Genomic DNA, 27177 nt, shown 5'->3' on the forward strand with positions numbered 1-27177 from the left:
TAGAAGAATAAAGCAAACAAAATATAACCAGAGACATTGAAGTTAAGAACAATCTAACAATAGCCAGGGCGGGGGTGGGGGGTGGGGGCGGGGATAGTGGGAAGAGGGTATTACAGGAACTACTATAAAGGACACATGGACAAAACCAAGGGGGAGGGTGGAGAGGGGGGAGGGAGGTGGGTTCACCTGGGGTGGGGTAGAGGGATGGGGAGAAAAGGCATACAACTGTAATTGCATAACAATAAAAAAAAAAAAAAATTTTTACTCAGACCAACAGACCATGGGGCCTATTTGCTACACCCACTTTAGAGACCTGCTTTTCAAATCGCACGTGCACACGAATCACTGGGATTTGTTACCATTCAGTTAGGACTCTGTGGTGCTGAGCTGGGGCCCATACTCTGATTTCTAATCACCTCCAGGTGTCACTCTTGTTCAGAGACCACACTTTGAAATTACAAGGCCGCAGGGCAGTGGCCCCAGCCTTTGAGGCCACTGCAGTCACCTGGGCATTTTACGACTGATGTGTCCCACCCCCAGACACTCTGCTTTAACTGGTCTGTGGTGCAGCCTGGGTGTGGGAATTGTTTATAGCTCCCCAGATGATGCCTGTGTGCGGCCAAGTTTAGGAACTGCTGGTTCAGGGTGTCTTCTCCTTTTAACATCTAACTTGTTACTCCATCTTGATATATTAATTTACCATGGTTAACAGTGTGCCAAAGGGACCGAGTTTTTATATTTTCCCCAAATAGCAAATTTCTCTCTACCTGAGTATAATTACTTGAGTAACCTGAAACTGGCTCTTTACTATTATTAAATTAATTTTTAAAAACATGCTAGCCAACTAGAAGAAGAAATCAACAGTATATTGAGAGACTGCTTATAGAATAATGCAGTCAGCTTAAGATATTAGTGAAAAAGTACTTTTAACAACACTAGGGAAAATATGATTTCTATATCAGGGTTTATGATTGATAAAAAGTTCTAAATCATTTTATGGGGGTAAATAACAACAACAATAAAGAAAGCAAACAAAATAAGATAAAGAATGGGCAGATCCAATTAAAAAAAACAAATAGAAAAAAGTCAGGCAAAATATATATTAATAAGACTTGAAAAACACAGTGAGTAGGGACAACTTTCTAAAAAATGCAAACTTCGAAAGTTAATACACACAAAAAACCATTATAGAATAACAACTGAAATATAAATTGAAAACTTTATTAGTAGCTTTCCCTCAAAAATTTTGCGCCCATATAATTTATTATTAAATACTTTCAAACACTTACAGATTCTTGAAATGTCAAACCATCATAATGCAAAAAAAGATAGAAAGCTGCTACACTTGTATTATAAAATAAACATAAACCTGGTACCAAAAACTGACTCTCAATGCACAAAAGAAAAACTACCTCACTAAGATTAGAGACGCTAAAATTCTACATAAAATGCCAACACATATGATTCACCAGTGGATTAAAATAATGATCTGGAGCATTCTTATTAAGCATAGGAGATTGAACAGAATGGTTTACCTCTGCCGCCTCTCAAAACCTTACTAAAGTAATACTAAAGGGGGGGAAATCAATAAAACCCCATAATGAGAAAAACTGAAGGAGGAAGCTCCAGCACATAAGAGAAAACCATGTGTTGTAGATAAGTAGTGGATATCGTGTCAGAAATTCGCTTGGTAGAACAGAGAAACCTAACTTTGCATTTGTACAACACATAGAGTAAGAATACATATAAATACACGTGTACTTATATACATATCTAAATATATCTATATTTCCATGACTATAACAACAGAATATCAGAAATGTCCTCAGTCAATAAGTTTTGAGGAGAAATTCCACAGAGGTTGAGGCTGATGGGGGTAACGGGGTCAGGAGGTCATAACAAAGAAGAAAACAAATGTCCAAAAGATGAAATGAGGTGACTGGCACTGGATAGTGGGGGCTGGGACACTGACTGGCTGACTGGGGGGCCAAACAAGGTCACCCGGTGGGTCCCAGTAAGTGTGGGCATTTTAGTGGGTAAAGCAACATCCTGAGTGAATGGTAACTCCTGTGTCCACAGCCACAGCTATTGGACCAAAATGCTCTATTGCACAACCTGCCCCACAAACTCCCCAGACGAGCAAAGGCAGCATCTGCACATAGTCTAACAGAAAATCTCAAATTCAAAGAAAAGCACAATATCATAACTCACCAAACATTTGAGGAAAGTCAAACTTTCTTTGAAGGCAGAAACATTCTATCAAACTGACAGTTGAGGATACAACATTAACAAAGCAATGATTTTAGAAAAAGTTTCATTGATAGGGTTTGTGAGAAAAGAGGTCAACTCAACAAAAATCAATGGAATATCTTAGAATGTAAAATTCTAAGCATCAAAATCTCAAAAGACCAACTAAGCAGAAGAATGGACATAGCTACATACAAACTAGAAGGTTGGGTTAGCAAACAGAGATCCCTTCACAAAGAGACATGGATAGAGAGGAGTATAAGAATAAAGTTAAGAGACATGGAAGAGAGGAGTAGAATTTTCAACATTTACGTAATCGAGTTCCTAGGAGGAGGAAATAAATGCAATAGAAAGCTATACAATTTTTCAGTAACATTACAAGAAAGTTTCCTAGAACAAGAGGATAACCTGCATTCTCAGGTATGCCTGGAACAGATATGGGTCTTTTAAACTTTAACTGATGACATCTCAGGAAACCTGTGTGATGATATAAGACACTCAAAGCAGTGAGAATCAAATTACTGTCATAATTCTCTTGGACGCACTGAATGCAAGAACACAAAGGAAGGATAGCTCCACCATCCCCAGGAGAAATTATTTTGAATGAGGAAATACATACTAGCCAGGTGGAAGAAAAATAAATCCAAAAATGGTGAGATATAAGAAGCAAAGTAGGAAAAGAGTAAAAGTAACTGATTAGTTTATGTGTTAGCAAAATATTATAAAAATAAATAATAACAATAATCTAAAAATCTCTAGATGATACTAGATGGAAAATAAAGGCATGAAGGAGAGAGGGCATTGGAGGTATGAAAAATGTACTAAACTTCTTGTCTTGCTTCAGGGAAAGATACTACTAATTATACATATTAAGAGAAAAATGTAAGTATGTGTATAAAAACTTAAGGGTATATTTGCAATTACAAATTCCAAATCTAGAAAGGGGGAAAGTGAGCAAACAATTAACGACCAACAAAAGGAAAAGAATTGTGGGAAAAAATAGCCAAAAAAAGCATATTAATTAGAAAATACTATTGCAACAGCAAAAAAGAGCCCCAATACACTAGTAAACACAACAACAATGAATGGGTTAAATTCATCTACTAAGAGACAAAGACTCTCAGGTAGTATAAAAACAGCAATAACACACACATTCCAGATGCATGCTGTTTGTGAGACACACTGAAGCAAAACACAAAGGAAAGTTAGAAATTAAAGACTGGAAAATACATGCCAGAAAAATGCTCAGCATAAAAGGCAAACAAAGCAATAACAATATCAAATAAAGTAGCAGCTCCTGTGAAAATTTATCACAGAAGAAGAGTCATACTTCTTATTGATAAAGAGACAATCCACCAAGAAAATGCAACAGTGAAAAAAATTCTATATACCTAAGAATACACCTTTGAGATATATATAAAACACAACCTGACAAGAATGCAGGGAAACAAAAACTTGACAACGTCACACACAGGGAGAGACTCTAATGTTCATTTTCCAGACACTAGGCAAAATATAAACACACATATAGAATGTCTGCATAGCATTTAATTCCTTCAGGTATATTTATAGATATCTCTCTGAATGGATAGACAGATAAACACATACATTAGTAAATCAGGAACACTAGTTCAATAACATTAGTCTTTAATAACTTTAAGAACAACTGTTGAACAGTCACAAAAACTATGTAATAGGCCATAAAAATATTTCACCAAATTCCAAAATGTAGAAGTCACATAGGCCACATTTACCACAAAACAATAGGATAAGAAAATCACAAAATTGACTGTATTACATAGGGAAGACTTTATTATACAATAAAAGAAGTCACCTAAAGTAAAAGGGAGACAAGCATTATGTAATGATGGAGCAGCTGATTAACAATGGTATCAACTTAAACAGTCACTTCATACCACAATTGAAATTAAATTGAGATGAATGAAAATTAAATATAAATAACATACCAGAGAAAAACTGAAGAAAATGTAATTATATATTTATTTGCCTTCTGAAGAGAAGAATTTCTTTCTTTTTTAAAAAAGATTTTATTTATTTTTAGAGAGAGGGGAAGGGAGGGAGAGAGGGAGAGAAACATCAATGTGTGGTTGCCTCTCATGCACCCCCTACTAGGGACCTGGCCTGCAACCCAGGCATGTGCCCTGACTGGAAATCAAACCAGCGACCCTTTGGTTTGCAAGCCAGCACTCAGTCCACTGAGCCACACCAGCCAGGGCTGAAGAGAAGAATTTTTAAACTCAGAGGTGAAAGGAATCACAAAAACTTTAAATATCAGATCAGACATCATAAAAATATTAGAATTCTACATATCAAAAAAGTAATGAAGATAATAGAATAATTTAATTAAATATGATATAATTAGGAAAAATTCTTTGTAATGTCAAAAGCATGTATGTAAAATACTAAATCTCTAGTTCATAAATAGGCAAAAAAATCATAAACAGACACATCATGAAATAGGAAAAACAACTAGTGAACAATCATTAGAAAGTGTTATACTTGGTTGAAATAAATAAGTGCATATTAAACAGTAACAATATGTTTATTCTACTTAACTAGCAATGTATTTGAGTTTTGCTTACTAGAGCTAACTCTGAAATGAAACAGCCTTATAATTTGATGGTGGAATTGTGAGTTGATACAGCATTTTCACAAAGTAATTCCACATTATAAATCAAATTAATTCCATTTCTGGGAATGTAGCCTAAGAAAATATAACAAAATATGAAAAATGCCACAGGAACGAAGATGTTTATTGCAAAGTTATTCATTAAACAAGAAAAATAGAAAACAGCCTCATAATCTAAAAAATGTCTCCTATATACAGTCCATCTTCTTTATGGGATATTATACAAGTTTGGAAAATGATGTAACAATGAGAAATGCTTAGGATATAAAGTTAAGTTAAAGAAAAGATAGAAAGTAGAACAATGTTTATCAGAGGCTGAGAAGTGGGGGCAAAGGGAGTTACTCAGTGGGCACAGAGCTTCGGACCTGCAGGACGGAACCTTCTGGAGCTGTCTTGCAACCCTGTGAACGCACTCCACGCCACTGAACTGAGCACTTACAAGTGGTTAAGGCGAAAAATTTTATGTTATGTGTTTTTACCACAAAAAAAAAAAACCCAAATTGAAACACTGAAAATAAAAAGAAGTTGGATATAAAGTACATGTTCTCTCTGATCAAACTATAAAAGATACAGGTACATGAAAAATTAAAACTAGAAGAAAAGCATAAAATGTTAAAAGTGGTTGTGTTCTGAAGGCAGGATTTTTGGATTTCTTTAATTTTCTCTAGTTTTAAATTTTTTCCATGACATTCATGTTAAAATTCCTACCTACATTCATAATTTTTGGTTGCTGTTGTTATAAAGTGAGGACTGAGTACATGTCCTCTGGCTCTGAGCCCTGTGCCCACAGCAGAGATTCAATAACCTGAGGCCAGTGGCTCTGGGCGGGGAGGATCCCAGCCACTTCTGTCCCTTCAGAGGGTCAAACTTGGCACCCGGGACCTGAGTAATCAGGTCAGGGTCATTCGGAGAACTAATGCCATGAAATCGTAGCTGTAGCACTGGACAGGTGGAGGGATTTGGGAACTCCTCAGACAGAAGCAGAATTGTCCTACTGACGGACACAGAGGGATACACAGGTAAATGGTAAATCACTCACTGCTCAGGGTTCCTTTACCCCAGCACAGAAAGGACTCAGCAGACACCTGCAAGCAGCAAAGTCCCACTGGAGACTGAGAAAACACAAAAGCAAACATATCCCAGCCCATGGTGGGAAGCCTGCCAGGGTTTTCCGATTTGCTGTTTTTCATTTTCTCTAACTCCTTAATCTTTAAATCCAAAAAGCTGAAAGGTTCAAATAAACCTCTGTCATTTCCAATCTTTCCACCCCAACACAAATCCTGAGGAGCAATTATTGTTGTGATGGCTGACAAGGTCATGGTCATCTGGCCTTGCAGCCTGAGCTCAAACAGAGGACAGGAGACAGTCACAGCACAGGGGGGCATCTCCAGAATGTGCCCTGACCCCAGCTGCCATCACAGGACCCCACCTCCCATGCCCAGCCCAGTCACTGGCAGGCTCCTCAGACCCAGCACAGAGTAAACTGGGGCCTCCCCGTGTCTCCCCCACCTTATTCCAATCCTGCTTCTTGTCTGATAGATACTGAACATCAGTTGATATTCAAAGTGGGACTGTGACTCATTCATTCATTCATTCATTCATTCATTTATTCATACATGTCACACACATACAGTGAGATGAATAAGAACCATAAAGTAGAGAAATAAATTTTTATTGATTTTTACCTCTTAAATATATATAAAATAACTCATCTTTTCCCTCTCCATTCAGTGGGTTGGGTGTCATCCCACAAACCAAAAGGTCACTGGTTTCATTCCCAGTCAGAGCACACATCTGGGTTGTGCTCCAGCTCCCCAACTGGGGGTGGGCAAGAGGGGACCACTCAATGTTTGTCTGGCACGTCGATGTTTCTCTCCCTCCATTACCCTGTCTCTAAAAATAAATAAATAAAATCTTAAAAGCGCTCAGGTGGCTTCCATCACACTGAAAAGAAAAAGTTCAGATTCCTCACCTTGCTCTGGAGACTTTACATGATCTAGTCAGTCTCTATTCACTTCATTTCCCCTCTCCTGGTCCTCACACCCTCCATGCTGTGCCTCTGCACCTCAAACACTCCCCAATTCCTTCCCAGCTCAGGGCTTTCCCTTCCAGTCCTTTCTGGAATGTTCTTCCCCTGGATTCTTGCAAGGCTGGCTCAGTTGACATGAGCTCAGACAGATGTCCTCAGGCCACCCGTGCCCCTGTTCTTTACAGTATTTATTACACCTAAAATGGTCTTCTGTGCTTGTTCAGATGATCCCTGCCCGTCTCCCTCAGCAGGTCAGCTCCACGGCAGCAGGCGCCTCCCCCCACTCACCACTGTGCGCATCATCCTCTAGACCAGTGATGCTCGCACTCACTAGGGAAGACGACAAATGGATGTAGGAGAAACCCTCTCAAAGGAAATGTAAGAAAGAAAATTGTACAATAAGTTAAACTTGTGGTTTCAGTTAGTTGCTCAGCTCTTTCTCAAAAAATGGTTCCTTTCTCTTAGTTCAGCAATCCCATTGTTCGTACTCCTCTCTCCCACTGCTTTAACAGCCGCCCCCTGGCAATGCTAGATGTCATAAAGCACAAAGCAGCTCCTTCATGAAGTGAAGAAAGAGGAAGCATTACAATATGGTCAGCAGATCTAAGGTCACAGACATGGGATGTGAATATTTGGATTCCAGACGATGTCCTTAAAGATATTTCAGCCCAAGGAAGCCATTTATGTCAGTTCTAATGGAAAACATTGACTAGGACTCACCTACAAGTTGTTATCCACGATCTTGCTATGCATGAGCAGAGGATGCAGAGGTAGTTGGAGCGGTGCCTATCCGCATCAAAATCCTAAACTGGTTTCCAACACAATTACACTCCATTTGAAAGAAGCTAGTGCTGCCATTAACCTTTCTGGAAATAAGACTTCCTAAGACTGGGAATTTTAGGTCCAGAAATGTACATTTAAGCCGATTATCTCAAATTCCTATACATTATGGGTGCCCAAATAAAAACAAACGCCTACCGGAAAGCAGTTGAGACAAGAAAATCTTCCATGAGGCTGTCTCATAATCTCTGCTGGGTGAGACTAATGAAGCACCACCCAGGACAGGCGAGGCAACATTTTCATGGCCCAGTGTGAGGACAGAAGAAAGCAAACTGAAAAGACATGTTGTCTCTGACATAATGTGTGTGCGTGTGTGTGTACTGTCGATAGTTCTAAATGCCTCTTCTGAAAACGCTGACTCACTGGAAATTGTTACCACTTAATAAATAAGGAGGCGGTTCCCATCATTTGCCAAGCTTTCTCCAACATTTCTGAAATATATTCTTTAATATCTCAAAAACACTTAGAAATTCTAGAGAACAGTCACACTCATCTAAGAAGGAAGGAGAGGATTTCTGCCTGGTCCAGCGCCTCTGATTTCAGACGATGATGTCTGAAAGATGTCTTTCCACATCTTTCTAGGGCAGCCTCCAGAAACATGGGATACCTGGGGGGGATAAGTGTCGGGGTTAGGAGGGACCTTACCCCAGGAAGCGCAAACCCTGCAGCAAGACACCAACGATTGCCCAAAGTCCTGTGGTTCCTCCTTCTCGGGAGTGGCGGGCCCAGACCTCACGCGGTAGCCTTTATGGAACAAATCGCCCAGGGACTTTTTGCGACGCCTGGTGGGCCTGTAAAGCTCTGCGCTGGTGCCGTCAGGTGCATGATGGTAGACCAGAATCTTACTGGGGATCATGGCAGAGGCAGAGAGCCGGCCAGGCTCCAAGTTCCTTCAATTCACCTCTTGCACAAGCAGATGCTCTGCAAGGACTTGGAGGAGCCTGTGTTCCTCTGAGCCGTGCTGCAGACAGGGCCTCCTCTCTGGCACAGTGAGGCTCACCAGCATCTGTGTCCTGCTGGAACAAACAGAGACTCTCTCCTCCTGCACCCACCAGCCTATATGCAAGAGCCCCTGCATGCTCTGGGCATCAGCTGCATGAAGCACATCAGGAAGGCAGTTGGAAAGGGCGGGGGAAGCCCTCTGATCCATTATGTCCTACAAGCCGATCAATCAGCTTCACTCTGGAATTTACCACATAAGCTCCTTAGAACATGGTTTAAGGGATGGAAAGAGAAAAGGCAGTAATTCCACAAATCAGGGGGTACAGAATAGAGTGTGGAGAAGGCTGAAGTTTAAGGCCCATTGGACCATTTCTTCTATTTTAGGGACCATGTCTGAAGAGTGAAGATTCATAGGGAGGACTCTTTTATAGGATGTGGTACCCAACTAGAGAAAAAAAGTGAATGGCTCCCCTCCTTCTGTTCCCCCTCCCACCACCATAACCCCAATACACAAATCCTCTGCTAATCCTACGAAGGACTGAGGTGGAGGAGGGACTCTGGTTAGAGCTCCTCACCCCACACACTCCCCTGCCTCATCATTCTCAGCATCTCTTCTCATTACCAATGTCAGTCCCCTCTGCCCCCCAGGCATTGAGTGTAAACAAAAACGTAGGAGGGACAGAGAGAGGAAAATATTAAAAATATAAACATAAAAATATCTGGATTCCATAAATTGTTAGTCAAGGCTCTTCCTAATCTGGCCCCCACCAATTTTTCCAGCCTTCACACTGCCCTCTAGCAAGGCTAAAATTAATTAAGGGCCTTTCCAGAGACAATGGATTATTTCTCCTTGTAGAGAATAATGTAGATAAGTTCATTCACCCAACCATGGTGCACTGAGCATCTATGATGTGCCGAGCATTGTGCTACGTACTGAGTATTCAGCCATCAACAGGAACAATACAAGACCAGCCTTGATGGAGTTTATAGTCCAATAGGAGAAAGAAGCAATATAAATGTTCTATAATAATTTCAATGAATTAATATTTGGTAAAGCACTGCAAGGTAAAAGTATTAAATAGCTCTGTATGTGTGTATAGTACATACATGTATACATGGATTTGTACATACATGGAAAATGCTGTGATGCGGATTCAGTAAGGATTTCACATTTATTCTGAATCCTAACAGTTGAGTAGCAGATGTCCAGGTGAAAAGAGATAAAGGTTTTGGTTAGGGCAATTTTTTTAGTCTAAGAGAGAGCATGACAAATATTTTGAAGAGGGAAGGAAAGGGCCTGTTCCTAACCATAAAGGAACTCAATGTATCAAAAACAAAACAGATGGGAGACTAACTTTTTAACACCTACAGTTCTTGGACATAATAGACATAACTACAGGTCCTACAGACATTAGGAGGATAATTAAAGAATATTATGAATAATATGTTTACAAATTTGAAAACTAAATACACTAGCTAAATAAAAGTATTTAAAAATACTTTTTCAAAATGACACAAGAAGAAGTAGAAGATCTAGACAGTCATACATCTGTTAAAGATAATTAAACTTCAATTAAAAACATCTTTACAAAGAAAATTGGAAGTCTACATGGTTTCCACTGGAAATGGAGAATTCTAACAAACACTTAAACATTTCAAAAGTAAATAATATTAATGCTACACAAACTCTTTTAAAGAAGAGAGGAAGAGGAAACATTTCCCAATTTGTTTTATGATGTCAGAATAATCATAACACCAAAACCTGAGAAGGTCATTAGAAGGAGGAGAAAAAGGAGATGAAGAAGAAAAGGAGGAGAAATAGGAGGAGGTAGAAATGACGGATCAACACACTTCATTAACACAGGCAAAATGATCCTTAAATACATACCAATAAAATAAATCCAAAGTACATAAAAAGGATGATACATCCTGACCAAGTGGAGTTTATCCCACCAAGACAACAGGATCAGTTTAACAAATGAAAACCAATAATGTGATTCACCACATTAACAAATTAAAAGAAACATCATATGACCATTTTAAGAGAGGTCAGAAAAAAATCTGACAAAATATAACACCCATTTTATGAAAAAAACTATAAAGCTACATATGTTAAGTATGATAATAGAGTGTATTATGGCCTAGACAAAGACAAGCTGAATAATGAAACTGGAGTTAGGAAACAAACACACAAATATACAGTCAATTGATCTAGAGCAAAAGCACCAATACAATTCCATGGGGAAAGAAAACTCTCCTCAAGTAATGATTCTAGAAGAACTGGATGTCTGTAAAGGGAAAGGAAGGCATCTCAACTCTTACCTAACACTATATACAGAATTGGTTTGGATCACAGCCTGAAATGTAAAAGATAAATATAAAGCCTCTAAAAAGAAACATCAGGGACATTAGGATGGGTAAAATTTTCTTCTGACACAAAAAGCACTGACCCCTCCTCCAAAAGACTGATCAGTTAAATATCATTAAAATTAAAAATTCATCAAAAAACAATTAAGAACATGAAAAGTCACAGAGACTTTAATAACTGTTTCATAGATGACTATCCAGATTAAATAATGTTTGCGAAGCCCTACAACAGGAACTAATCGAGATTATCCTCAGCAAATTCTCTTATCAATCGACCAGAGTTCTGGGGCCCAGCCAGAGCGATTTACCTTCTGCTCATGGACTGTCCCATCGTTAACCGGAAACCTGGCCTCCTAGCGTCAGTAACCACAACCCTTCCTGTGTCCACAGAGCAGGCCCGCCAGCTTCTCCATCAGACCTGGTTAGTGTGATAATGAGAAGGGTGGCCCCCGGAGCCAGACTGATGGGACTAGGATCCCAGCCTCTCCACTGATGAGCCACATGCTCCTGGGAAGGTGTTTCAAACCTGCCTCAAGTCCTTGACTCTTAAAATGGGAAAAACTTCCCAAGGTAAACATGTCACCCAAAAAAAGGGTATTTATAATCACTTTTTAAATGTTAAGAGAAGTCTATAAAAATATGCACTCTTCAAATGACCTGGGGCTCATTTCTCTGGACATGTGTGTATTACAAAAAATTGTCCCGAACTGTATCCTCACACTACACCTCCCTCAGTGCGCCCCACAGCTGCTGCTCTCTCGTTGGCCCTCAGGAATCCAATGGGGGTTTTTATATGCTTTGAAGGCCCAGTGTTGCCTTCACCCACAGTCGCTGTGTGACAACACCCTGCTCCTTCTCCTTGGCTTCAGGCTTGCTGCTCAGAGGGGGCTGGTCAGGACAGAAGAACAAGAGAATATTAATCCATTCTTTTAAAAATACGGACCAAGCAATTAATTGACACACTGCCCCTTCAGTGATATCAACACCCAATTCCCTAGATCCTGTACAAATTGATGGTATATTTATTCAACTACAAACTTTAATTAAGCATGTACTTAGAAGACAGGCAGGATTCTGGACCCAGAATGATCGGATTCACATCCTAACTCTGCCATTACTTGGAAATAAACATTGGCAATTACCTTTACCTCAGAGTTTCCCAATTTCTCCAACTATAAAATGGGAACAGTAACAGTGGCCTGCCTCATAGGGTGATTTTAAGGGGTAAATCAATGATCTATGACAGTTAACACTGTCCTTGGCACATCCGAAGTGTTAATGAGGGATTGCTCTTATTATTGATAAAACACTAAGCTAGGCACACTAGGAATACAAACATGATTAGCTATAAATCTATGCTCAAGGAGGTAACAATGGGGTAGAAAGGGGCAAACTGTGAAGTGAATCGTGAACTCAAACAACGTCACTGGTTGGCAAGTGACTGGATGGCCCTATTTTTAGCTGACAAAGAAGTCATCCCACGCATGTTATTTGTAACCAGGAAGACAAAGTCAAGGCGAATCTATGACCAGGCCCATAAAACTGTACTACTATTTATTCCCTAGGTCCCAGACCATTTGAATCAAGTGCCTCCCCACACGTATTCTTACTCTTCTGAAAACTGGAGACCAGAAGCCTGTGGCGTTTGATCATCTGTCCTCCGATTACGAGGGAAATCCAAATTTTGCTTTGGTCCCTGGTTTGACTATTCAAGAAAATTTTGCCTAATCTCCAGTTAATCCACCCCATCCTCCTTCCCATCAGCCTTTCTTCCATCCTCCTTTTTTTCCTCCTAAGAACTAACCATCAGAGGGGCAGAGCAATCTGTAATTCGTCCCATCCTCCCTTCCCAACCTCCCCCTCATCACCAGCTAGCATTGCACTGAATGTCACCAACTTCTTGGTCCCTGTAGTTTCCTCTCATTTCCAGAGTAATAGCCTCCATCTGTCCTGGCACAGCACATGAGACACTGGAAAGACCAATGAATCCAACTTTGTCCAGTATTCCCTCCTCTTCCACAAAAAGAAAACCTGAGCTCAATGAAGAGCCCTGGAATAATCCTCCCTAATCCTCCTTCCCACGCTGAGCTCCCACTGGGAAGCTGACACATGGCCCTGAGCTTCCCTCCTGCCTGACATTTGGACCCAAAGGGGACAGATGGCAGTCTCCAGTCACTCAAGCGCCCACAGGTTTTAGTCTGAGATTTGTACCCTTATCTACTGCAGGGAGGAACTGAATCAGTTGACGTGGTCCAAAGAAAAAAGAAAAGCAAAACCCCATACATTACACTGGAATAAACTAGGAGAGGGCCCCCACCATCTGGAAGTAGAGAAGATGGGTAGTATGAGGCATCTGTCAGCACCAGGACAAGAGAGAGGCACCTTGGGCACCAAATTCAAGGAGGCACCCATTTTAAGGCCGACCCTACCTTTTCAATGCCCCCAGATTGAGTTCTTCCTTAAATTTTGTGCCCTATACCTTTCTCTTGCCTCACACTAGTGCCAACCCTGGCACCTGCAATAAATCTACTACTAAGTTCACCTCTGAAATTGCCTCTGTGTTTTCTGTCACCTATGGCAAAGGATAAACATACTAGGTTATGATTGTTGTAAACAGGGAAAAATCTATAAAGTCAATTCAGAGACCACTCTTATACTAAAATTAAATTCAAGCAGAATTTTTGTGCCAGCAGCTTTGAATAGAGACTGAGGAACCCAGTGAATTATATCTTCAATTATAGTTTACAAAGAATAGAGGCCATCCTTCCCAAACAGGCACTCTTGATTTAGCTCTCTATAAAGGCAGAAAGCAGAACACTGCATCTTACGTCAGTAAACATTTTCTCAGGTGTCACAGGATTTAGCTCTGCTTAATTCTGATGCTCAAAATTAATTTAAGGTCAACTCAGGGGATGAAATGAAAACCAGAGGGTTTGCAGGGGGTTAATTTGACACCAGGTGTACGTCAGCTATGTTTTGTTCTGATGGTCTATAGTAATAGCAGCCTAAACTTGGATAATTGAAATCAGGGGTCAGCAATTTTTTTTTTTCTGCAAAGGAGCCAAGGGCTTTGCAAGCCATACAATCTCTGTTGAAATTGCTCACTTTGGCCATCATAGTATTAAAACTGGCAATAGACAATATCTAAGCAAATGACCTTGGCTGTGTTCCAATAGAACTTTATTTCCAAAAATAGTAGACCAGATTTAGCCTGAAGGCTATAGCTTAATTACCTCAGATTTATTGACATTTTGGAGTGAGGAAGGAAAGGTTAATTTGCCAACAGGTGCTTTTGAAAGGTAGCAACAATCAGTGGTTCATTCTGATCCCTGTAACCGTCCTTTTAGCATCTGATATTATGGTAGTTTCATGTTTTCCTACCTTAATTCAGGTATTTCTAAATCATTTCTGACAATGAACTCCTTGACATCAGGGTCTTTGTCTTTGTGTATAATCTGTAATCCCCTACACTGCCATTAAATCATTAAAATCATGGTTTTCCCTTACTGACCGAGGGTGAGTCACAGCTTTGGTTTAACATGGGAGGATGTGGAGATCTTTTTAGCCTAAGAGGACAAAAAGTGTCTTCAAAAGGACGTGTTGTCATCCCCCCACCTCCCCTGCACCATGTGCTTCTAGGAACTCTTGAACCAAGCTATGCTAAGTCATAACCCTTGTTCTGATCAAAAACAAGTTAGCAGGTCCCTCTTTGTGACATCAAAGTCCTTGGCTCATGTGCTTATTTCAGCATTTTTCCTCTAAATAAATGGCTATGTAACATCAGTCTCCTTTTGTTCATATCCCCAATGTCCAGCGTATGTAGCATTCAATAAATATGTGTTGAAGGAATGAGGAAATGAATACAAGATGCGCTTAGCTCATAAACCTTTTGTTATACTAACGGCCTTTGCCAACTGGTCCAGGCAGTTACAATGCTCTGTTAGGCAAGAATTTGTGCTGTTTGGCCACCTAGTTCCAACCCACATTCAGCACTACCTAGTGAAATAATCTGTCTCCAATCTCAGCCTGCATCCCTCATTCCAATTTGTCCCTGAGTACAAGGAGGTCACTAAATCTGAATTTAAACGGCAGGCCTCATTGACCTGCCAGTTCCACTGGTCTCACTGGGTTCTACCTATTGACTCTGAGTGATAGGGGATGCGGACGGAAATCTCCGTCCTATCACAGAACCAGTGCAGGAGGCGCAACGACCATCTGCTTAATGGCCACATGATGACAGACGTCTCGAAAGTCCTTACAGCATATCGCTTCACTGATGAAGATGGATCACAGGTAAGCAGTGATTCTTGATCTCTATGAAATAGCTCATACGCAACAGGAACACTCTCATGGATAAGGCAAACCACAGCAAGGTGGTCTCAGACTATGAAAATGCCTGCTGAGACATGATTTATGTGAAAATAAACAAGGTCAGTCACTGCTTTATCATTGGCAATGAGTGGATTCTTTCTTCCTGCCACAGACTAACCAAACATGTAAATGCACAACACACTCCTGTGGCTGCTTACGCTGTTTTCTCTACCAGTGCCTCAGGCATGGTCTGCAAATAAAATCAAGCCCTCCTTACTCCCGGATGGAGTATTCAGTTAGGGGTTGGGTAGACCACCCGTTTCCTCTTCCTTCATCAAATGCCTTCCTTGAGGCCATTGCACTGACTGCATGAGGGGACAAAAGAAGAAATAAATGGACACAAGTTGCAAACGCAGTAAACAGAGAGGAAAAATATAGATAAAGTAAATGAGTTGATCAGCAATAAGTGACTACGCCCCTGCTGCATGTGTGGTCCTCTTTTGGGAGTTGTTAGGGTCAGAAACACTATAAAACATGATCTCGACTCTCAACAAGCAGAAACTATAACAAAAAAAATAAAGGCAAAAGTGAAAAAGAGCAAATAAATAGTCATAATCACTTACTGGAACAGACTATGAATACCTTAAGAATGAGGAGAGCAAGCAAGGCCCAGGAGCCATAAATCCATGGCTAATGCAAAGCTTTCCATTGGCTAGCAAATTAAACTTCCTTTTGTGATAATTCTTACGTCAGAACTGCTGAGAGAGACAAAGGGTACAATAAAAAAAAAAAAAAGATTTCTTGTGGCCAAGGAAAGAACATCTGTATAATAATAGTTTGAAGAACCAAGTGGGTTCTAGTTTCAGGAGTGCTCCTTAAACACGTCACTTTCCCTCTTAGTAATTCAGGTTTCTCATCAAAAGGATGGAAGGGAGGAAGGGCAGGAAAGAGAAAGAAACCGGGAGTATTAATAAGAGATCATCTCTAATTTCCCTGTCTAATCAAATTTCTATAATTGCTTCTCTATGCTTCTAGAGGTCACTTATGAACAAAAACTAATAATAATATTTTGAAAATAGCCCAAAGAGCCCTGGCTGGTGGCTTGGTTGGTTGGAGCATTGTCCTGTACACTGAAAACTTTGTGGGTTCCATTCCTCGTCAGGGCATATACCTAGGTGAAAGTTTTGATCCCCAGTTGGCCCATACAGGAGGCAACCAATCGATGTTTTCCCCTGCCCCCCACCTCTTTCTCTCTCTCCCTCTCTCCCTCCCCCTTCCATCCCCCCCAAAATCAGTAACTAATTTTTTTAAAAAATAGCCAAAGGGAGAAAAATAAAAGTCATTCTTACAAACCTGCAATTTCTATAGCTACTTTGTAACCATGAACAAATGTTACTGTTGTGGAGTACTGAGTCACTCCGTGAACTTCCTGTGCTGCCTGAGACCCCGCTGTCCAGCTGGACCAGGTGTACGTGACTGCTGCAGCACACGGGTTATTAGATGCCCATTTTCTGAATGACACCACTTGTACCAGGAGGGCAGCTTTGGAACAAGATGTTATCTCAGTGGCATCACCTTGTGGAATGATCTCTTTTCATAAATGCTAATTGCAATTTATTAATTAAGAGAGATGTTAGACTGGCCAGGAAAATCACTGAGTCAGCAAATCTTGCCACGAAGCATTTATCACAAACCAAAATCCTGGATGTGGTACATTTTTGTGCGACCTAGAGGGCAGTGTGGGCGCTGAATATCACAGCTTCTGACTCAGAGAACATCATGGGTCTGGAATGGAAAGGATCTCCCAGTTTCAAAGGGGTCAAGAGTCCACCCTTAGAAAATTCGTGAAATACCGTGGTAAAGGGCAGAGACTTTGAGACATCCTGGGCTAATTTATTTCTGTCTATAGTTCAAAAGAGAGAGTGCTTTTTCATCTTGTCATATCAGTATGGAGGATAGTGCCAGGCACACAGTGGGTGCTCGGTAAATGTGTTGATTAAATTTAAATACTGGCTTTACCATTGATAAACTGTGATATAGGGTACCTTCTGTAACTCCTGGAGACTCTGGAACCTTTTCAGTGTTTTACTTTTTTAAAAGATGAGATATCTCAGTTTGGGTTCCCCAGCAGCAGAACATGGGAGCAAAGAATTCAATTGTGACTAGTTTATTTGGGAAATCTCAGGAAACACCAGTGGGGAGTGGGGATATGAGAAAGGGGTGGGAAAGAAGTCAGTAGTAAAGAGTTTCTCAAGCACGCATCACTGGAAAACTGCAGCAGAACCCCGCCGGGGGCCTGGGCAGCCAGCGTAGAAGGTTTGGGCAGAATTCTCTCACTGAGTGGTGAGGACTGGAGGCATTGATCCATCTCCCCGTAGTCATCGCTGGTTGGAGGAAGAATTAATTCCCAAGTGCTTACAACTTCTAGACAGGCCAAGAAGTAAGCCTCAGAGACTGGAGAAACCCCCAGGCAAAGAAATGCTGATGCAAAACCCAGCCACCCACACAGAGGGAAGGACAAGGGCATGTGGGTGGAGCATCAACAGGGCCTGCCTCAAGGGAACAAGAAAACCTGTCTCTTAGGTTATTGTGAGGCTTAAATGAAATAGTATATGGGAAGGACTTATTATTACTATCCACTGCACTGTGACCCACTTCCTGAGGGCTCACTGCCGGGAGGCCACGTCAGGTAGAAAAACATGGTCCTGAGGGACCATGACAGGACATGATAGGTCCAGAGAGATACCACAGCCTTGCCTCGGAAACTGACGGTGTGCACCAGCATATAAAGGCTTTGAGAATTCTTGCAGTTAAGAAACTTTCTAATTAAAGTAGGATTTCCTGAACTTACTTGACCATAGAACTTTCTTTCCATAATGACTACCAACTTTCTTACTAATCCAAAATTCCATGAAGGACATTTCAAGAAAAGAAGGTCTAAAAGGTGCATTTTACCCAGGACAGTATTCTATAATTTTCAGTTCATCCCAAAATGCTGATGACAAATGTATTTCTGTTGCTACCAGAATCCTCTGATTTCACCTCCTGTTTTGATGAACTCCAACCCACACTGATGATCCCCTTAATTTTCATTTTTCAGGCTCATGCTGGCTGATTTGAAATGACTCCTTCTGAGACCCATAGGCATAGTTCATATCTCCAAAGAAAGGGCTCCCTGCAATCTGCATGAAGTTGGTTAGTAGTGCCATCCAACACAGAGGGCAACATGTGTGGCCTTCGGGAAAGAGCAGGATGCGGCCTGCTATAACTGGGTATGGGGGAGGCCTGAGCGAGGCTGCAGGAGAAGGCAGGCGCCCACTGAGATAGGCCTTGTAGGCCTTAAGGAAGAGACCGGGATTTAGACTAAGAACGAGGAAAGGCATAAAAGAGTTTACAGCAGGTGAATGGCTTGATGGGACTGAAAAGATTCTTGCCAACAACTAGCGGATAGGTGTGAGATTCTCGGAGCACACTTACTGCTGTCCGAAATGTGCGCTGTCATAACAGCAAACACAGTGGACCAGGTACGTGCGTGCGTATGTACGTACGTATGTATGTTCATTTATTTAGAGGGGGGAGGAGGGAGAAAAAGAAGGAGAGAAACAGTGACCAGTTGCCTTTTATGCATACCCAGACTGGGGACCAAACTCACAACCTAGGCATGAGCCCTGACCAGGAATCAAATCTGTGGCCTTTTGGTTTGGGGGATGGCACCCCACCATCTGAGCCGTTCCAGCCAGGGCAACCTTCCTAAGCATTTTTAAATAACTCATTTCATCCCCACAAAACCCGCTAAGAGCTGGCTGTCGTTGTCCCCTTTCTATGGCTGCAGCAATTGAGGCACAGAGAGGTTAGTAGCTGGCCCAAGCTCACCCAGCAATCAGGCTACGAGCAGGGCTTCCTGGCTACAGAGCGGCAGCTTCTCTGAACTGAAACAGTCTGAGGAAGCTGTGCAAAGAAAGGCCCTGGGGTGAGGACTTCACACTTTAAAAGACTTAACTAAGACTGAATAAAAATGGGAACTCTAGTTCCAGAGGAGAATGTTATAAAACCTTGACAAAATGAAAATAATGTAACTAATTAGTGAGCTGAAAGGATGTGGGAGGAAATGTAAATGTGGTAATTTTCTCCCCTTTCATAGCAGAAAGCTCATCCCTATTACATCAAATTAAAAACAGAGTTAGAAGAAAACATGACTCCACCTTCATTATTTTTCCAAATTGCCTTCTTGGAATACCAGCATGTCTTTGGAACCAAAAGTTACCAAAGTTTAACAATTTTTCTATTTTCCTTCCCTTTTTCCTATGTTAAAATATACTTAAATTTAACATTTTAATGTTTAAAACAGCATTTGAACTCATTTTATATAAATTTCTGTTTAACATTTATTTCTCTACTACATAGAAAGATGTCTAAAATTATTTTTGCCTACTATGATCAAAAATTTTATGTTGTTTTAATTTATTTGATATATTCTTCTTTGTATTTTCTGTGTTGCTTCTATTTCTTTTAAGTGATAATATATCATTTTTATAAAAAATATAAAAGATTTTGAAAATATACCATTAAATGTCCAGACTTCTTTGACGCAATCCCATAAAATAAAATCTGCATGTTAGAATAAAATAAGAGCTTCTTTATCTTGGAAGGATTAGAAGCAGTTTTATGGTTTCTGGGATACCAGGTACCAAACAAAAAATAAAGCCCCTCATTCTGCCTTGAGCTAAACCAAGTTCTTCAGTAAGGGCAAAGTCTGGGAGGTTCTGAGCACAAAGCTGCAGTGTCCTCCAAGCCCCAGTGCCTTTAATGGGAACAGAGTCCTGGCACTTTCTCTGGGACCAATGTAGTGAACTCTGGGCTCTGGTCCCCTGCATCACAAATGCTCCAGCAAGGTCCTTCTGCTCAGCTATGAGCTGCCTCTGTTCTTGTTGTTTCCAATGCTCTGTGGGTCAGGGGGAGGCAGGAAATGAGCCAGGGAAAGTAAGGATCTGATCTAGAGAAGCATGTGGTCACGTCAGGAAAAAGGATAAACAGGTCCTACACAGGGAAGTGATCAGATTTCGAACAGGCTCAGAGAAAATAATCAGGAATAACTGGAATAAGACAAAACAAAAGAAAACCATTTAGAGAGAAGGAAGTTGGGACCTCAAGAATCTTCTTTGAGGTGAAGAGGCTGGATGTAATGGGAAAATAATAAAACTGAAACAGGCAGCGCAAGAGGAAAATTAATGACTCTAGATATTGGTTTAGAATTAAAAGATGTATTTCCTTTGATCTTCACAACAACTCCCTCAGGTAGCCAAAGGCAAGAACTCACCTCTTTTTTTATAGGTGAGTGGCTCAAGGTCAGCCAAACTGGCAGGGCTTCAACCTGGACCACAACCAAGTCTCTAGATTCACATCTATGAATTTTGTTACCTGATCACTGAGCTGTGGGGTCTCCTCTCTCTCCCGCCACTTCTCATGGAAGTGAACTCTGTATGAATCTGATATTCTCCACAGTCCATCTTCCTCAGGTCCTACCCTGCCCCTAGCTCTTTCTCTCTCTGCCTCCATAACAGGGGTCAAAGCCAAGCTTACTGAAAAAATTTGGTGGAAGGTCCATGGATGGCTTTCTAACAAGCTGTCCTGCATCCCCTCATCACTTCCTAGGAAGGAAGGAGTCTCAGGGGAGGTTAGGGTTTTTTGCTCAGGTTTAATGCAAATGAAGGTCAAGCTTTATAGATGCTAAGGTATAATTTCAAGGGAAAAATTGGTTCAAAGTGACAGCTCTCTTTTGGGTAAGGGAAATAGGGAGGATTGTGTATTCTGAACATTGCAGCCTGGCCAGCCAATGTATAAGTATAAGTAATCCTCATACCCCACCCTGCCCTGAAAGTACTGTGCTAATAACCTTGATGAACAGTATACCGCCTACCCTATCAGCATAGGTTTAGGAAAAAAACATTACACATTAAAAATAACTACACTTTGTAAACTGTTGTGTGAGTTTTTCCCTGCCTTGTTTTTCAAGGCAACTGGCTTATATATAAATCACACTGTGTGCTAGTGAATATATGACACAGCTGTGAATTACAAGGTCGTAATTTTACCAGCAATTGCAGATGCTGCCATAAACCATCCAAGGTCTGAAAAGAACTCTAATATATTTTGATTTTTTTCTAAGCCCCCAGAATGGCATCCTAGGCCAGCTATTAAAAGATATTTCATTACTCTACCAAAACTGTGAGACATAGCAGTTCTTACCTAATACATAAAAATAAACACAGGGAAGCAGTCAAAATGAGGAGACAGAGAAACATGGCCCAAATGGAAGAACAGAACAAAACTCCAGAAAAAAATCTAAACAAAATGGAGATAAGCAATCTACCAGCTGCAGAGTTCAAAACATTGGTTATAAGGATGCTCAGTGAGAACTTCAACAAAGAGATAGAAAACATAAAAGTGAGATAAAAACATAAAAAAGAACCAGTTTGAAATGAAAAATACAATAACTGAAATGAATACTATTTTAGAGGGAATCAACAGTAGACTAGGTGAAGCAGAGGCTTGAAACAGCAGTTTGGACACTAGGTATCAGAAAACACCCAATCAGAACAGCAAAAAGAAAAAATAATTTAAAAAACGAGGACAGTGTAAGGAGCCTGTGGGACAAAATCAAGCATACCAACATTTATTTCCATCATAGGGATACCAGAATTAGAAGACAGGTGGGGGAGAGAAAGGAATTAAAAACCTTTTCAAAGAAGTAACAATGGAAAACTTACCTAACCTGGTGAAGAAAATAGACATTTAAGCTCAGGAAGCACAGAGAGTCCCAAACAAGATGAACCCAAAGAGGCCCACATCAAGACACATCACAACTAAAATGCCAAAGGTTAAAGAGAGAATCTTAAAAGCAACAAAACAAAAAGAGTTAGTTACCTACAAGGGCACTCCCATAAGGCTGTCAGCTGATTTCTCAACAGAAACGTTGTAGGTCAGAAGGTATTGGTATGAAATACAAACAAGATTACTCTACCCCCCACCAAAAAAACTAAAGGAGTTCCTTACCACCAAGCCAGTATTACAAGAAATGTTAAAGGGACTTCTTCAAGAAATAAAAGATCAAAATATAAAAATAAAATGGCAATAAATACATATCTATCAATACTTTAAACGTTAGTGAACTAAATGCTCCAATCAAAAGACATAGGGTGGCTGAAGGGATAAGCAAACAAGACCCTTACATAGGCTGCCTACAAGAGACCTCAGATCAAAAGACATGCACAGAATAAGAGTAAAGAGAAGAAAAAATGGAAACAAGAAAAACCTGGGGTAGCAATACTTACACCAGACAAAATAGACTTTAAAGCAAAGACTTCTAAAAAAAGACAAAGAAGAGCCCAGCAATTCCACTTAAAAAATGCAAAACACTAAATTGAAAAGACATATGCATCTATATGTTCACTGCAGCATTATTTACAGTAGCCAAGACATGGAAGGAACATAAGTGGCCATCAGTAGATCAACGGATAAAGAAGTGGTTCACATATACAGTGGAATATTACTCAACTGTAAAAAAAGAATAAAATACCATTTGCAACAACATGGATGGACCAAGAGGATATTGTAATGAGTGAAATAAGACAGAGAAAGACAAATGCCATATGATTTCACTTACATCATATTCACTTTGATGTATAATCTAAACATCAAAATAAATAAACAAGCAGACCAGAAACAGACCCATAGATACAAAGAACATTTTGATGGCTGCCAGATGAGAGCAGGGTGGAGGACAGGTGCAAAAGGTAAAAAAATTAAGAAGTAAAAATTAGTAGTTACAAAACAGTCATGGGGATTTAAACTACAGCATAGGAAATATAGTCTACAATATTGTAATAACTAGGTATGGTGGCAGATGCATACTTGGTTTATTGGATGGTCACTCATAAATTAAATAAATGTCTAATCACTATGTTGTATACCTGAAACTAACATAATATTGTATGTCAACTGTAATTAAAAATAAGACAAATTATTTTTTAAAAAAGATACTTCATTGCTTGCTTTTGTTTTAGGGGGAAAAATGTCCCGTATCACCACCCCTTCCTTTCTTTTCTTCTATACTATATCATTGTCTCGTCTCTTCTTAAATTATTGGGCATCTAGCCTTAGAGAGATGTTCACTCAGCCTTCTTAAGAGAAAGATGAGTTTAGTGTTGGGTTTTGAATTATAAAACTCCCCAAAGAAGTAACATTCGTGCCTGGGAAGGAGATGTAGACATGACCTTGGACTAGGTAGTCCTGTTAGATCTGACATCAAAACATTTTTCCTGAATCTTCTACCATTACCTTCCTCCTTCTTTGGCTTGAGTTATACCTACTTCCATGCCTCTCCCCACCCAATTTCAAGCCTATATTCATTTGCAAACACTAACCCTCACTTTGACTTGCCTATCTTCCCCTTCTCTAGCTAGCAAACTCCACTTCAGACTCCAAGAATCAAATAAAATGCCACTTCCTATGGAAAACTTTCCCTGGCACTTCGAGTTATCTCTTCTGTTTGTTCCCAGAGTACTACAGGGCTATACTCAGTCCAATCAATGCACTGGAGTTCTTTATTTCCTTCCCTCTCCCCACAAATGAGCTCACCAGCCTGCATTCCATTTCTTTTGTTCACTCATTCACGCATTAATTCACCAAACACTGTAACTTCACAAAGACTCAATACAAAGTAAATTCATACTGTCTGTTGAATGAAACAAAATAAAGTGAAATGAAGAAATGGGTAGATGGGTAGGTGGATGAATGCCAACTACTATGGATCTGTAGGAGGTGGTCAAACAGAAGGATCATAATCAGCTAATAGGGGAGGCTCTCCACCAGTTCCCCAATCTTCCTCACAGGGCTTCCATCCCTGCCTTGCTAGGAGCAAATCCACTCCTTATTTTTACCACCATTGCTGGTTCATGGGCTACCCCTCCCCACACCACACACACACACACACACACACTCTGAAATACCCAGGCTAGTCTACTCGCTGGCTCCCAAAGCAGTGGGCAGATTCTTCCCCCTGCTTATGTCTCTCTCTTGTCTGAAATGCCCTTTCCCTTCTACTGCATTTAGTCAAACTCTACCCATGCTTTAAGTCTCAACTCTAGTCCCATTCCCCCAGCCAGTGTCCATTGAACAGGCAACACCTTCCTGCTTTCTACTCACTGCACTGTGTGTACCACGCTTGTGGCTCACAACCACAGGACAATTGCCCCCATCTGAACATATACCGAACTGGTCGGCACCAAGGAGACAGTGGTGTGCTATGGCTCTCATATCATAGTGGGAGTGTGACTGATGAGAGGCCCCTAATTATAGCCCTGGCCCAGCCACTTCCTAGTTGTGGGACATTGGACCAACCACTGGCCTCTTGGAACATTGTTGTCCACATCTGCCAAGCTGGGGGAAACAACACCTACCTCCCAGCCGATTAAATAAAACATTGTTCACAAAATGTTTTTTATAACATTAATAGCTATGGAAATGTTGTATGTCTCATATGGACATAAACTCATGCAGTCCCAACAGGCCCCAACTTCTGTTAGTCATTGAGGCCACTCCTTTCCTATGTCAAACTCCCTTGGCACGGAGCTTCCTTTCAATCTAAGAATTGAACATTCAAACAGGAAACTCAACAACACCTAAGTTAGGTCTACTTTTACTCTCACCATGAAATACACATGGGGAATTAAACCCCACTCTGGACTTAATAGGCCTATTTTTTTTGGAGGCCCTGTCCCTCCAAGGTGCTTTTATCCGCTCAGTATAGTCAGCCCCTGGCTTGGCCTGAACTTGCCTGTTGATGGAAACACTGTCTGCACACTCTATGGTTCTTGCTCAAGTCACAGCTTTCAAGGACAGATGTGGGGCAAGGAAATAAATAACTGGTTTTTTACTGATGCCTGTATTCATTCATTCAGGGCAAAGGGAGCAGGACAGGGGAGATTTTCCATTTGGACTCAAGGGTATATTCCACTGGGTTTAATAGTAGTTACTGCATTGTGCCAATAGGTACTTACCTGAGAAAGTCAGGAATGCTAGATTCCATCATTCAATTACTATCCTACCACACTGAACTCAATTATGTGTGCGTATAGATATGCGTGTATCTCACATCATCAACACACAGATAAGTGTGAATTACATCCAGTAACAACTGCACTAGTATGCACTCCAATGTGTATCTTCTCGTGTTTACTTCTGTAGTATTAGTTAACTGTCTATTCATTCCTCTGTTATGTTTACTCAACAAAGATTTTAAATTCCCATTGTAGACAAGATATTTTGAGTTCCCATATCTAAAACTATTGGTGGTTAAGCTCCTCTAGGCTGAAACTGTGTCTTATACTTCACAGTATGCCCCCCATGACAAGAACAGTACTGCGATCAATCTGTTAATGACTCATTTGTTAATCTTAAATTTTATCCCCAAATCCTGTGCTTTGCTCTATCTGCCTTTTTTTCCAGGTCTCAATAGGCACACTGACTTAAATTGTTATTACTTTGGGCCCAGTTAAAAGCACCCAAAATTGGCAGTCTGGGTGGCCCTGTTCCAAGCATCCTTTTATGTAAAAAGAACCATCTGATGAGCAAGGAACTGTGAAACTGACTGCAGCTAAGGGAATTATTTCTCCATGCAGATAATGCTGTGGACTCAACACTTCTAATAAGCAAATAAACTTTCTCAGACAATTAAGTTGTTCCTTAAGGACATTTGCTCTAAAATCCCCAAAAGTATTCTGAAAAATTGCAAAATTGTGGGTGGTGAAGAAATAAACTACTAGCTGAATTAATACCGACCAGAAATAGACAAACAAGAAAAGCATTATACAAAACCAAACCATCAATCCTGCCTCACTTCTATTTTTGCTACTATTTTCCTGGATCACTTTCCATCATCAGGAAATAAAACAGAGAGGGAGTTTTATTGTTTTCTGACTACAATGTAGAGATAACATCTTTGCCTCTGGTTTTGATCAAGATGAAGACTGGGAAGATACAAGCTAAATGAGAGGAGCTGGGAACTTTTTTTTCTTTCTAAATCTTTCTCTGTAATCTCTAAGCAAGTTATCAAAGAATCCACCAGCACTCTACAATGGGCAAAAAATGAGCAAGAGAGCTAGCAGAAAATTTCTGAGCAATAGATAAGCAAACTGACTTAGAGATAATGGGAAAATCACTCTATGTACATGTATTTTCCAATCTGTAAATACGGAACATTCGAAAGATGCTGGTGATGTTTGGAGGGTGTAGTCTAGAAATTTCCAATTAATTTTAGAGTGCTTGGTGTGAGTGCCGAATCCTAACCGCTAGACCACCAGGGAGCGGTAGAGTGCTTGGTATACATTGATTAAATGGACTGTGGGGTTCTTATTTACTACACAGTCATGACTCATCTTTCAAAGACCTGACCTGCTGAGGACAATGATTGTGTCTTTATACCGGTGACTAATCATCACTGTGACTGCCAAGAGAGCTGGCCACACCAGTTCTGTTTCCCAAAGAAATACAGAATTAATGATACCTGTTTTACAAATATAGTAATTAAACCTCATGCAAAGAAATCTTTAAAAATCACCAAAGGAAGAAATACCAAGTATCTGAATGCCCTCTCTTAAAACAGGCCCTCCTTCACTACTTTCTATGTGAATGATGGTTCCATTAATGGGGAGATTCCAAGCCAAAACCTAGTCATTCTAGATTTTTCCTCCTCCCTCATCCTCCATATAGCCATCAGCCACGGTCTTTTAGG

The 27177-nt window shown here is 40.5% G+C and overlaps 1 protein-coding gene across 19 annotated transcripts in view; it reads right to left on the reverse strand.

Moving 5' to 3' along the window:
• Nucleotides 1-27177, reverse strand: part of KCNMA1 (potassium calcium-activated channel subfamily M alpha 1) — a 720350-nt gene that overhangs the window by 248003 nt on the left and 445170 nt on the right. The window contains exon 1 of one of the 19 annotated variants that reach the window (XM_053922056.2): nucleotides 8412-9168. The exons of the other annotated variants lie outside the window; for them this stretch is intronic. Within the exon in view, the coding sequence (XP_053778031.1) occupies nucleotides 8412-8622 (211 nt within the window). The 5' untranslated portion in view covers nucleotides 8623-9168. Of the gene's footprint in view, nucleotides 1-8411; nucleotides 9169-27177 lie in introns of those variants that run through there. 19 annotated transcript variants of the gene reach the window in all.

The sequence above is a fragment of the Desmodus rotundus genome, chromosome 4 (genome assembly GCF_022682495.2).
Source record: "Desmodus rotundus isolate HL8 chromosome 4, HLdesRot8A.1, whole genome shotgun sequence".
Lineage (NCBI taxonomy): Eukaryota > Metazoa > Chordata > Mammalia > Chiroptera > Phyllostomidae > Desmodus > Desmodus rotundus.